We start from the raw sequence: 14,029 nt of genomic DNA, 5'->3' as shown, positions 1-14,029 counted from the left end.
TGTGTGTATCGAGAGTCATTTAACAGAAAAATATGGGTTTAGGGTCACTTTTACTCACACATTAAGTTTAAAATAGCTGAGTTTCTTAGCATTTTTACATAAAATAACCATCATATTTCTGAAACACATTTTAATGCAGAATTTATGCACTAAGTAAAAATTTATTACTGAAATGCACCATAATATTCTAAAATAATTTTCACTACGTCTACATCCTAAATAGCCTCTGGATCATCTCCACTAGAAGAATTTGATGGTGCTATAATCAGTTTATTTTCCATGATAAATTTCCTTACATGCAAATCCTTTGTAGCTGGAATGTTCTTGAAACTTCATGGCAGATTAAAACTGTGTGCCAGACCGAGACACGAACTCGATACATTTGTCTTTCGCAGCAAGTGCTCTACCACTGAGCTACCCAAACACGACTCGGACCCCATTCTCACAGCTTCACTTCTGCCAGCACCTCGACTCCTACCTTCCAAACTTCACAGAAGCTCTTCTGCAAATCTTGCAGAACTAGCACTCCTGCAAGAAAGGATGCCCGCAAAAGGCGAAGGTCCCGAGTTCGAGTCTCAGCCATGTCTCTGCATATCCTTTCTTCCATAAGTGCTAGTTCTGCTAGGTTCGCAGGAGAGCTTCTGTGAAGTTTGGAAGGTAGGAGACAAGGTACTGGCAGAAGTGAAGCTGTGAGGACAGGGCCTGAGTCCTACTTGGGTGGCTCAGGTGGTAGAGCACTTGACCGCAAAAGGCAATGGTCCCGAGTTCGAGTCTCGGTCCGGCACACAGTTTTAATCTGCCAGAAAGTTTCACATCAGCACACACTCCGCTGCAAAGTGAAAATTTCATTCTGGCATGTTCTTGCTTAGTACTTTATATTCATTTCAAGTGGCTCACTGTTTTGCAAACAAATCTTCAATTGTTAGCTGTGTAAGTTTTCGTTGCCACTCGATTGTACAGCTCTTTGTAACATTTAAGGGACTGTTCAACTTCTCTCTTCACTATAGCACTCCTTACTTTTTCAGGATCACATTCCTCAAAACTTTTCACTGCCGCATCAATCATTCTGAAGGACTCAGCCATTTTCTTCATTGTCAGCTTTCTAACCGGCTGAACTACCTCATCCTCTGTTTCTTATTTATTGCCATTCTCAGGGGAGATTATCAAACCTTTGTTACTCAGATACTCAGAATGGGAATTCAGGAAGTCACACACATTCTCTTCATCAACATCAGTGAATCGAATCTGTTGTGCCATGACTGCAATCTCTCAGCTGCAGCAGTGATGTCAGTGAGCCCCTCATCTTCTAGCACTCGTATGGTATCAGGACACAGTTTCCTCCATACATCATTAACGCATTTTGGAGTGATGTCAGCCCACACATCTCTAATAGCAGCTGTAGCCTCTGAACTTTAACCTACCGCCAGAAAATCATAATGGTAAGCTCGTCACTCAAATCACACTCTTCTATGTGATTGGACAAACTTTTATGCAGATACTATTCCTTAAATGTAGAAATAACTCCCTGGTTCATGGGCTGCAGGACAGATGTAGTGTTTTGTGGTGGAAACAGAACTCGAGTATTTTTATTTGAATCAATACTGGAAAGTTGGTGGTTCAGAACATTATGAAGGAGAATAATTCTGAAACAGATTTTTTTCTTTCTGAGAGAAAGCCTTCAGTTGTCTATTCAGTTCATTAAAAATAGTCACTGAAAATAGTGCCCAATCTTTTTCATTTCATCTCAATGAACTCATAACCTGCTCTTGTCACAATCCTTTAGTGTCCTAGAGTTTTCAGATTACTAGATCATAAGGGGTTTTAATTTGCAATCCCGAGACATTTCCTCTGAAAAGACGGGTGCATTGGTCACTAGCAGCCCGAAATACTGTCGCTGTTTTTTCTTCAATAGGAAGTCAACAGGTGACCAGACATTTGTTTTGAAAACCTGGTTCACAGTGTAGTCTCTTTCTGTCACAATTTATTGAAACATATTCCTCAGCTCCAATTTCATTTGTCGCAGCTGCCTCTCCTGTTATTTTAACATTATGAAAGGTAAAACAATGCTTTAAAGGATCAAACCAACAACCGAGAAAGATGCTGGATCGTCCTCTTCTTTAGTTAAATCTGCATACAAGGTCTTGAAGAGTAGCTCCAAGGAGAGGAATGTGCTGTTGGTTGTGATGGCCTTTCCATTAACGTACCATATTTTCCATTCTTTCCATCACCTCCCAGCAAGATCTGGTCTCTCTAGTCACAGTCATGTTAGCTGAAGACTGAAGAGCTTTTCGAATTGATTCTGCATTGTCACAAATAGTTCTCATAGTGGAACATCACTGCATATCTAGTGATCCAAAACTTCCAACTTTGATTCTACTGAATATGACAACTAAAATCACACATATGCGAAAATGTGTATAACGAATCTGCATATAATGGGGTCAATAATAATAATAATAATAATAATAATAATAATAATAATAATGTGTGTGTAAGGTAGGCAAGCTGCGAGCTAGTCAGTTTATTACAGAACGGTATAACATTCTTAAGTAAAGATAATTAACTATTGTTACAGAACTATGATGGAACTTGCTGCACTTCTTTGGATCTTCTCTATTTCATCTATCACTCCTATGAGGTGAGGGTTCCTGAATGACAAGCAATATTCAATTATCAGTCAAATTATGGTTTTGTACACTACCTTCATAGGTGGATTATGCTTCTTGAGGATTCTTCGACTGAATCTCAGTCTGGCATCTGCCTTTCCTACAGTTAGTTTGAAGTGATCGTTTCACTTGTATTCGCTCTGAACACATACTCCCAGATATGTAAAGGATGTGGCTTCCAGCCACTGTTCAGCAATTACAAAATCACACAATAATAAGTCTTCCAAATTCTCTATATACAACAGTATTATTATTTGCGAACGGTCTCCTGGAGCTTCTGACATTATCCACAATGTCGTTTATGTATATTGTGGATAGTAATAGTCCTATAACACTTCCTTGGGACACACCCAAACTTACTTTTACTTCTAAAGATTTCTCTCCATTAAGAACAACATGCTGTGTTCAACTTGCAAGGAAGTCTTCAATACAGTCACAAAGCTGGTCTGATTTTATATATGCAGGTATTTTGTTTATTAGTTGACAGTGCAGAACTGTATTAAACATCTTCCTGAAGCCAAGGAACATGGCATCAACATGGGTGATAGTTTCTACTGCCTTCTCAGTTTCCAGAGCAAATAGAGCGAGCTGGGTTTCACACGATCGTTGTTTATCGTTTTTCTGTTGAACCTACAGAGGAGAGTTTCAAACTCCAGGAATGTCATAATACACAAGCATAAAACGTTTTCCAAAATTCTACTACAGTTTGAAGTCAGTGTAGAATCAGATAGGTAACCGAACAGGTTCCAGTTGTCTTTTATCTGTTTAGTGCTCTTGGTTGATTTTCTGTCGCTCTTGGTTGATTTTCTATCTCACAGTCAGTTATTTCAATATCTGTCATTTCTGCTACAATTTAACTTAGGAAACTCAGAATGACATTCCTCAGTGAAAGACTGCTGCACATATCCTCACAGGGTGACAGGAGAGTGATGCACATATCCTCACAAGGCGACAGGTGCTAACACGTAATGCACCCAGGAACACTGTCAAACATGATCGTTTTGATGGTCCAGGTATTAAGGTGTGGTGAGGCATAATGTTACATGGGCACACTGACCTCCAAATCTTTGAACACACTACATTCACCGGTCAACATTATGATGACACTGTACTCCTTCCCCACATGCATCTTTTCAGAGGTGTATTTGGCCCTGACTTCATTTTTATGGATGACAATGCATGATCACATTGAACTGTGCAAGCTCTTGGAATGAGAAGATATCTGACAAATGGACTGGCCTGTCTGTTCCACTGACTTAAACCCCAAAAACAAATGGACTGGCCTGTCTGTTCCACTGACTTAAACCCCAACAAGCACATGAGGGGATGCGTTGAGGACATACTGCAGCATATTCACACGCAACAGCTACCATCCAGTAGTTGTCAACTGCACTTGTAGAGTGGTGGAAGGCTCCACTACAAGAATTCCTTACTAACATTGTGGCCGGCAGGGTAGCATGTTACAGAAAATGCATTGCCATTCATGGTGATCACACACCACATTAAGAACCACCTCCTGCATTTTGTAATGTCAAAGGGACCATATTATATCACAATGACCTCAGTGTAGTTATTGTCTTTGAATGAAAGTGTCATTTCTGCTCGTCTCATTGTGCATTCCTTTCGGTTACCTTCTTTACTGTACTGTACTATAGCAGTTCTTTCTTTGTACGGTCCAAGTTTCATCGAACTATGTTTCTTGACAATGATACATCATGCAAAAATTACTTTAGTCCTAAGTTTTGCACACCAGAGCTCCCTCTGCACGTTGCCCGAGGGAGCTGTGACATGCAATTACTGCCTGTCTCTCCCTCCCAACCATCAGTCGGCCTTCCTCCCAACACTCCCTCTTACTGCCTGCCTCTTCTCTTCTCTTGCTCCTCCCCCCCCCCCCCCCCCCCCCCCCACTGTAAACCTCAGAATGAGATGAACTGAGTAATCTTAACCCTCTTTAAAAATAATGGAATGGGGGAAGAACGTTCAATATTGGAACAGAAGTTAATGCGTAAGATAAAAATAAAAATCTACACACATTATTTTGACCTGCTTAACACAAAAATTGTTACATACCTGTGATATATCTAACTCCACAAGTTTTGGTAAGTGCTGTGTTATGTAGCGCAGAGCCACATCTGAGATGTCACATCCCGCCAAGCGGAGCGTACGCAGGCCTTTCAGTCGTGAACGAGACCCTACTAGACCTGGTCGTGAATCTGGTGGTGGGCTCAGCAGTTCTCGCAAGGACGCGTCATTGAGTCCCAAAACAAAGCTGTTGAGAAAGGAATCAGTATTACTGACCACCAGAATTAATACCATCGTGGAAAGTCCTTGGTGGAATACAAATGATGAAACTACTAAAGGTAGCAGCTCACTGCGTAGTTGAGGCACTGAGTTGGCGATAAGCACATAAACAAAACTGAAAATGTTGCTCGGGTTTGAGACGATGTCCTTCTTCAGAGCTAACTACAGAACACAAATGCATCTGCACGACTACATTGTACTGGAACTGCAGCTCGTCTGGGATGATGGTGCTTATTTGGATAGAATGGGCGAGCGGAGGAAGGGGGCGGGGAGAGGCACAGTAGGTTAGAGGGAATGGTGACTGAGAGTTGGGAGGGAGATGTAGCAACCACGCACGCTAGGAACGTGGCAGCAGTGAGCTCACTTTGGTGCAAGGATGAGGAGCTGCACGTTGCCAGAGGGAGCTATCCCATACACTTACTGCCTGTCTCTCCCTCCCAGCCATCAGCCGCCCTTCCTTCCAACCCTCTCTCTTACTCCCTAACTCTTTCCTTGCCGCACCCACTCCACCCAACGCAAGCATATCACATATACTGGCAGATAAGACGATAGCGGAAGCATAAAAAAGGCATCCAAAATCGTGGTCGTCTTACATGACGGATATAAATCATAGAGTCAAATTTATATACATTTAAAACCATTATAAAATCAAATAAATCACTCACCAGTGCAATTAAAATTCTGCAAAAATCCTCACAATCATCATCTCAGGAAAGCAGTTCCTCAAGTACATCCTCACTTTCGTTGTTGAGAAGTTCATCGTATGGGTCCCATTCTGCACCTTGTGACTCGATTTCCATTTCATCATCAGTATCCTAATAAATTGTCCTCTATGCCAGCCACAGCACTGGAAATCCCACACTTCTTGAAGGACTTGATCACAGTTTCCAGTTCCACTTTTGATCTGATCACAAAATTACACAAAACATCAAGTGATGCAGCCCGCATAGCTCCACCTTTCGTATAAGACTTTTCACCATTCATGATTCAGTTATTCCATTGTTCACACATGTCGTCTTTGAATGGTTTATTCAGAAGAGAGGTGTCTAAATGTCGTAGCATCAAAGTCAAACCATCCAGTGTAACAGCAATCTTAGTATTGCTTCATGCTATGCAATTTTGGTATTCTCCATTATGTGACCACAAAACATATCCCACACCAACAAACTTGGTTGATTTCGTAGAGCACATGGTCACCTCTGCCACACATTTTCCATCTACAATTTTACACCATTCTTGTTCACCCATCCCTTTTTATGAAAATGTATAAAATACCTGGCAAAAATTTTATTTTAGGAATGGTTTTCTGCTTGGAAATGACCATATGTTTTAACTTTGTTCCATCTGCCACAAATATTAATACTACTGTAAACTTGGTCTTTTGATTACCTGTACTTATGATTTGAACAATTTTTACACTTTTTGTTTCCACAGTTTTAGGGTTCATCATATCGACGTTCATCAGTATTTCTTCCATACTTGCAATATGAAGAGTGGAAACTTGTATTTTTGCCTCACATGAACAACAAACTAACGAAAACTCATAACTTTTTAATGTAAAGATCTTTTGGTAACTTCTGCAAATTTTTTGTTTTCTGCCATATTCCACGTTTTTTCTGTTCATAAAACGATTGCACCAACCTACTGTTGCTTCAAATTCTTTCCCTGGATTGGCTCATGCCCACTTCATTGTATAAGCCCTAATCATATTTATTGTGACAATGCAACAGTTCTGCCTCTGTTCTTGTACCCATTCTGCAATACTATTTTCTGCATCTGGCAAACAAACTGTTCCCCTCCTAAGAGAACACTTTCCCTTTGGCATTTTTTAATAGCATCTTCATTCTTTCGTCAATCTCTTACCATCTTTTGTGTTATATCGAAAGCCCCTACAGCAGCACAGTTGTTTGATTCTTTAGTCTGATTTATGACCTTTGAGTCTTGCTTCATATTTCCTTCTTTTTGTTGGTTTCAGCATTGTGCACACACACTTCACAAATTTTACGCCAATTACACTTACCGTTTGAACACACAACACACCTTACACCAAAATTTGTTAGCTGTACATATGAGTTCATTATTCAACATGTTCTTCTAAAAGGAAAACCATAACAATGCTGAAGGAGGCTTTTGCTTTATGATATTTGCAACTGCACCAGTTGTTCAGTAGTACACAGCAGATATGTGTGCTAAACTGAATAGACAATATGATGCTTTCATAAATACTCAAGGTATATCCAGATGATCACTGTTCTGAACTAAATTTACAAGCCGTCGATAGTTTGGAAATCATCTTATAGGACAGGCATACTGTAAAACTACATATCTTTGATGAAAATTTATACTTTGTCTTATCTGTAGGTTTTCTTAACTGCCGAAATATACAGTACCCCCCCAGCCTAGCCTAGCTGCAGTGCTGGTACAATGTAGCCATGTAGGCATATGAGTGTATATGTATATTCCGTTAGCACTGAAAGAAAATTTGCCCAAAAGCTTAGCAATGTATTGTGTTTGCTTATGCATTTTTTGACCATTTAACACCCCTTCCACAGAGTGAGGTGTTGCTTTACTACTTCAACTATTTATCTTCCATCATTTTCAGGGCATAGTCAGGTAAACTGAAGCAATAGTGATGAGTAGAAAAAGAAATTCCAAAGATCTGTATGCAAACAGTACTTTTATTACAAAAACAGTTATTTATATTCTTGCCAACTTGCCAGCAATGTGTTCTATTACTCAGTTTTTTAATATTGTGTGTGTGTGTGTGTGTGTGTGTGTGTGAGAGAGAGAGAGAGAGAGAGAGAGAGAGAGAGAGAGAGAGCGCCAAGTACTGCATAGCTGGTAATAAAATACATATTAACAATAACAATATTTTTCTTTTAGCAGAAAATTGTATATGAATTTATAGGACTGAAAAAATAAATAAGTTACTTTATTTTATTTATTTTTTATTTTATGGCGTTCATTGGGTGATTCATCAGTTATACAGAGGTTTATACAAGTTGTTGTTATTCAATAATATTTCTTCTTCATTCTTTCAGATATATTATTTCTTTCTTCATCTGAGATCACTCTTCCTGTAGCCCTTTAATTGATCTTCATTTGTAGTTGGTTCGGGTGTCTTGCAGTATTCTGGTTTTTTTTGTTTTTTGTCTTCTACTGTAATTTCGAGTTCTCGTATGTCTTCGTTAATTTCTGTGATCTGTTTAATGTTGCCCTTACTATTTACAATTTTTCTATCATTCCCTTATTAATTCTGTTTTCTGGTGTTCTCATTAGATGTCCAAAGAATGAGATATTTTTCTTCCTGATAGTGCTCATTATTGGTTCTATTTTCTTGTACACAGTTTCATTTGAAGCTATTCTCCACTTCCCATTTACTTGACACTGTTTATTTATGCATGTCCTAATTATTCATCTTTCTATCATCAATATTTTATAAATTTCTGTTGTATTAGTTGTTCTGAAGGTTGTTTCAGTTGCGTAACTTACTTTATTATCGTCCAGGAAACATTTTTTTCAGTTAATGAGTATTAGACCTTCTACATCTACAACAGACAAGAGTGTATGGAGAGAAGTATGGGTAAGCACTTGGCTTTTATTAATTTTGAGAAGGCTTACAATATCACATCCTTCAAAATGCTATGCAAATAAGACATGTCAGGGCAGTCTACAACATGTTTGTAGCAGCCAAATGCTAACTGAAATGGGAATAAATATTCTGAGACTTTCCCAAGTATTCTTCTCCTTTTCCAGCATTACAGCCCATGATGGTCCTGGGGTGTTGTCAACCACCTGTCTCCTTCAATCATCTCTTGACTTTGTCAGCCCTCTCCAGTTCCATACACCTTACTTTCTCAGATATCTGTGTCTACAATATCAGTCATTGAAATTTCGGTCTCGCCAATGAGTGGCTTCCCTCTGGCTTTGCAGTTAGCACCTTCTTTGGCACTCGTCGTCCTTCCATCCTCTGCATATGTTCTAACCACTGTATTCTTCATGCCTTTACATCTACAGTGACTGGTGGATTTTTTTTATAGAGTTCATACAATTCTGCAATGGTCCTAATTCTCCAGGCACCATTGCCCCATATATCTTGTACAGTACTTTGCGTTCCCATGCATCCGAGGCGTATTTGACCTGTTGTGCTATTGTCCACATTTTGGACCCGTACCTAGCAACTGGTTTTATAATTGTTTTGTAAACTGTCATCTTCAGCTGTCTTGAAATGTTGGAGGATCACAATGAGTTAGGAAGCTGTAATAGCACGTGTTATCTGCAGGTATTCTTGTCTTTATCTCTGTTGGTGCCATATTATCTTCTGTAACCATTCCTCCCTAATACTTAAACTGGTTTACTATTTCAAACCCTTCAAATTGCTCAACACCTCTCCACCTTGTTTACTTTCTGGTGTTCTTCATATATTTTGTTTTTTCCTTACTTAAGAACAAGTGAAGTGCGACCACTTCACATTCCAAACCTGCATAGTTTTCCAGCAAATATTCCTTAGTTATCCCAAGCATGGCTATGTCTTCTGCAAATGCCATATTCTGAGCCTGTTGAAAATCGTGTAATCTGTTCTGATTGGCAGTTTTTGCACGACAGCCTCCAGACCTAAGTTAAATAATGTCAGTCTTTGAAAGATTGGAAAATTATTGAAATATTTGTCCTTAGTTCTTGCTTTGCAGCTGGTGTTACTTCAAGTCATTTTTACGGGTCTTATTAGCTTTGGTGGTATCCCCAGCTTCCATAACACCTTGAGAAGACAATTTCTGTTGATACTGTCATAAGCTGCTTTAAAATACACACACAGTTGGTGCACAATTATATTGTACACATGACATTTTTTTCATTATTAATCCAAGGGCGAATACCTGATCTGTTGCTGCCCGTTTCTTCCTGTAACCACACTGGTACTCCTCAATTGTGGCTTCAACATGTGGTCATAATTTCTTGTGCCATATCCTAGCCAATACTCTGTAGGCAGCATTCACCAGTACTATTCCTCTATGATTATTGTGATTTGTTCTATAGCCCTTTTTATGTATTGCTATAATGATGGTTGTCTTCTGGGTTGTTGATTTTTCATTCTCTTATACTACTTCTGCACCATCATACTTGAACATTTAACTTTGTATCTTATCTTCTCCCACAGCTCAATAGTTCTTCATCTCCTTAACAGCTACAATCACTTCTTACAACACTGGTTCCTCTTCTTCACCACTAGCTACCAGCTTGCTCCACCAGTTCCTCTTCTTCAAAATCCTGGATTTCCCCAGATTTCAACAGTTCTTTAAAATATTCTTCCCATCTTTCTATGATTTTGGTTTCATAGCCAAACAACTTTATCCCTGCATATCGTTGTCTGTGGCTGCCATCCTTGTTTTGTCTCATTTATTCCCCTGAACATTCTTGTATTATCATTTTTACTCCCACATTCCCCAATGTCCTACAATCTATTTTTTTCAAATTTTCTTTTTTCCCTTCTGAAAATAACTGTTGCTTTCTCTCTCATCTGTCCATAATTTTGTCTGGTGGCAAGCACGTGTTGTTGGAGCATCTTTTTCCCTGTGTTTTTCCACTCCTCAATAGTGTTCTTACAATTATCACTGGACCACTCACTTCACCTCACTGTTTTCCAATTCCAGCTTGACTTCCACCATCTACTGAATTGTTCTTTCTATTAGCTGACACTCCTCCTCAGCACTAGCTTACTCCTTAATTACAATTGCTCTCATGACTTCATCCATTGAATTCTGCTCTTTTGAATTCTGCTCTTTCCTTCTCATTGGTAATGACAAATATTCTGAGACTTTCTTATACATTAAATAATTAAAAAGGGGTTGTTGTCCCCCTATGCTGCTTATCATGTTTATGTAGTCTGAAAAGTTTCAGACCTCAACATGATGATAGCAGTACTTGTCAAAAAAAGTTCGGGAATTTGTTTGCACATGTATAGTAAGGCGCTCACCAAAATTTCAGCCTTTTTGGTCATGCAGTTGTTGTTTGATAGTTGTTTCAGTGAGTTGATGCAAGTGCTTTTGTGAAAATGGAAAAAATGAGTATCAAGCAGTCATCACATATGTATTTTGCAAAGGCAGTACACCTACGCACATTAAACACAAGTTGTACACTGTGTACAGGGACTCTGCACCATCATTTACCACAATGAAATTCAGGGCAGCTGAGTTTAATCGTGGCTGTGCCAGCTTGGGTGATAATGAACATTCAGGACAGCCAAAAACTGCAATAATTGACAACAATATTGCTCGAGATCACCAAATGGTGTTACAGAACCATCGAATTAAGGTGAGAGAGATAGCAGTGGCTATGAGCATATCTAAAGAATGTGTTTGTCACATATTGATTCAAAGCTGGCCGTGTATTAGATGCTACGATTGCTTACTCTGTGCCGTCTCACACCTCAGTGGTTTCCACTGCGAAAATCGAAGAATTGCAGTTTCAACTGGTTGGGCGCCCTCCTTACTCACCACATCTACCCCAAAGTGATGTTTTTTTGTTCCCTCAGCTAAAACTTGAGCTTGGATGACAGAAATGTTCATCGAATGAAGAGACCATCACCTTTGTAAAAAACTATTTTGCAAAGAAAGACAGTAACTATTATCTGGACAGGTTAAAAAGATGGAGGCATCACTGGGAGAGATGTATAGGCTTATGGGGAGATTATGCTGAAAAATAAAAATAAATTAGAAGAAAAAATAAATTATTTCTTTGTTCTGTTTGAAATGTTACTACTCTAGTGTATTAAGAAAGTGAATGAGAATAGATGGGAGGAAGGCTTACCAATTCAGATTACTGCTTGCTGGTGATTAATTGATGATAGCAAATGATAATGAAGATATTTCATTCATGCTATAAAAGTTAAAGATGATGTTCAAGCAAGGAGACTAAGATCAATATGCACAACCTGAGTATGTTGCAGTAGGAGAGCAAATCAGCAGATTTTGACATAAGCAATTAGACACAATGAATAATACCAGTGTCTCTAGTCTGACAACAGATGGGAAATGTGAAGACATTTGCGTAAGAGAGTTGCCTTGGCTTAGGGATCAACAAGAAATCTCAACTCTTTGTTATCATCATCTAAGATGGAATTGGGTCATGTGTAACGTGAAGCTAATATCTCATGGCTGCAGTGTATGAAAAACATTGACAAAACATCATTGGATTCTCTGGTCACCAATGTTGACAAAACCAGGAGTCACCAACTTTTTTGGTATGGCAATGTTAGGAAAATGAATGACAAAAAAAAAAAAAACCCAAGAAGATTTTAAAGTATAGTCCAGAAAGAAGCAGATCAATAGCAGGTTAAAAGGGGGGCTTGCAGGAAGGGGACAGCAAAAACAGACAGAGTAGTGTTCAACATGCGAGGAACAGAATAATTTGTAAGCTCCCCATCTGAGGGAAGGGGCAAGAGGAGAGAAACAATGGTCTCTCCAAACCAACTCACACATCAATGCACTTTTCTTTAGTTTCCTTAATCCTGCGACGCATAGTGTCCACTACAGAGGACAGCTATGGTCGCTTCTTTGGCATTTTCAATCAGTCCTGAGGCTGCAAATGGACACAGTTCACTGCAGTGGGCACTCCCTACTGGTGTTGTGTCCTGCATGCATTTGCAGCCTCATGACTCACTGAAAATGCCAGAAAACTGACCATTATAAGTTGTCCACTGCAGTGAAATTCATGCACCACAGGGTTAAGTTTTCAAGAATATTGTGAATCAAAACAAGGAAAGTGCCTTTGGCATGAACAGAACGAAACGTGGTAGCAAAATATACAAGCAGAGGTGATGGTACAATGATAAGATGAAGTAATGGTTCAAGGATAATATGCTTTATGAAAGACTGGTCACTCCCCACTCTAAATGCTATTAGAACTTTACTTTAACATGCAGTTAACTAACTGCTGAATGTAATCAAGAACACATGAAAGAAAATGAAAAGAAATGAACTGTAACAGCAAAAGGTGGCAGAGAAAATGTTCAGTATAAAATCTGCCTAATCAATAGTGATCAGTTTAAAAAGTAACATCATGATGTGTTTCATGGTTTAGGCCTGCAATCCTGTTCTAGCCCACCAGTTTATTTCTTCCTCAGTTTTCTCAAACACATTTTACCTATCAGTCAGTGTTAAATTGCTTGCTCCTTCAAATGATATGGTTAGACACTTTGGTCTGTATTTTTTTTTTTTTTTTTTTTTTTTTTTTTCTGGTGCTGAGAAGATCTTCATCTCTCTTTCTGAGGTCTATATTGTGGATGTGAACCAGCCTACTATGATGTCTTGATTCTTCGCAGAAATTTCAATACTCTGGCTTTAATTCAGTTTCAGTTATTAGCCTTCATGATCCATACATCTGCTGGTGAACACCTACCTTTCTGTGATGAAATTTTGAATTGGCCTGTGCAGAAGATAGCCAAGACAACGAGTGACACTAATTACTGATGTAGAACAATACATTAGTACTGTGAAATGTAGAACTGTACATGTCATATTGTATGCAATCAAGGTAATGTTAATTTGATTAAAAAGGAGTGTGCAATTTCAGTGTCTTTCACATGTATTTTCTTTAAAAAGATATCCTTTTCCAGCTTTTAACGATTAATTGCATTACCAAAATATAACATTAGAAATTCAGTTTCTTGTCTGACAATCACATTTGAATCATATAAAAAAGCAATGCCAATAAAGATACCCATATAAAGTTAATATACAACTTAAACCGTTTTTATCAATTTCCCGCAAATGAGTGTGGGTTGACTTAAACCCCTTTAAAATTAGCAGTTCAATTACACTGATGTCCAAAATTAAAGCAACAACCGGAAATTTTGCAAGGTTGTGTTTTTTTCCCACAAAACATTATAAACATACAATAGTAAAGTGGAAACAACGTAAAGAATACAGAACATCATCAATTGCAACATGTATAATGATAGACAAAAATATTCTTAGTTTTTTTCCAACTTAACGGATTTGAACACTATTCCAACAACTGTTTAATGCGCTCATTATGGAGTGTGACCACCTCTGGCACCAATACAG

At 38.7% G+C, this 14,029-nt stretch overlaps 1 protein-coding gene across 1 annotated transcript in view; it reads right to left on the bottom strand.

The window, feature by feature from the left end:
• LOC124712097 (jmjC domain-containing histone demethylation protein 1) overlaps positions 1–14,029 on the bottom strand; it is a 126,208-nt gene that overhangs the window by 8,247 nt on the left and 103,932 nt on the right. Inside the window, exon 16 of the mRNA XM_047242394.1 lies at positions 4,737–4,935. Within this exon, the coding sequence (XP_047098350.1) occupies positions 4,737–4,935 (199 nt within the window). The remainder of the gene's footprint in view (positions 1–4,736; positions 4,936–14,029) is intronic.

Source organism: Schistocerca piceifrons, chromosome 8 (genome assembly GCF_021461385.2).
Source record: "Schistocerca piceifrons isolate TAMUIC-IGC-003096 chromosome 8, iqSchPice1.1, whole genome shotgun sequence".
NCBI classification, from domain to species: Eukaryota; Metazoa; Arthropoda; class Insecta; order Orthoptera; family Acrididae; genus Schistocerca; species Schistocerca piceifrons.
This window is presented reverse-complemented; position numbering and strand designations above follow the sequence as displayed.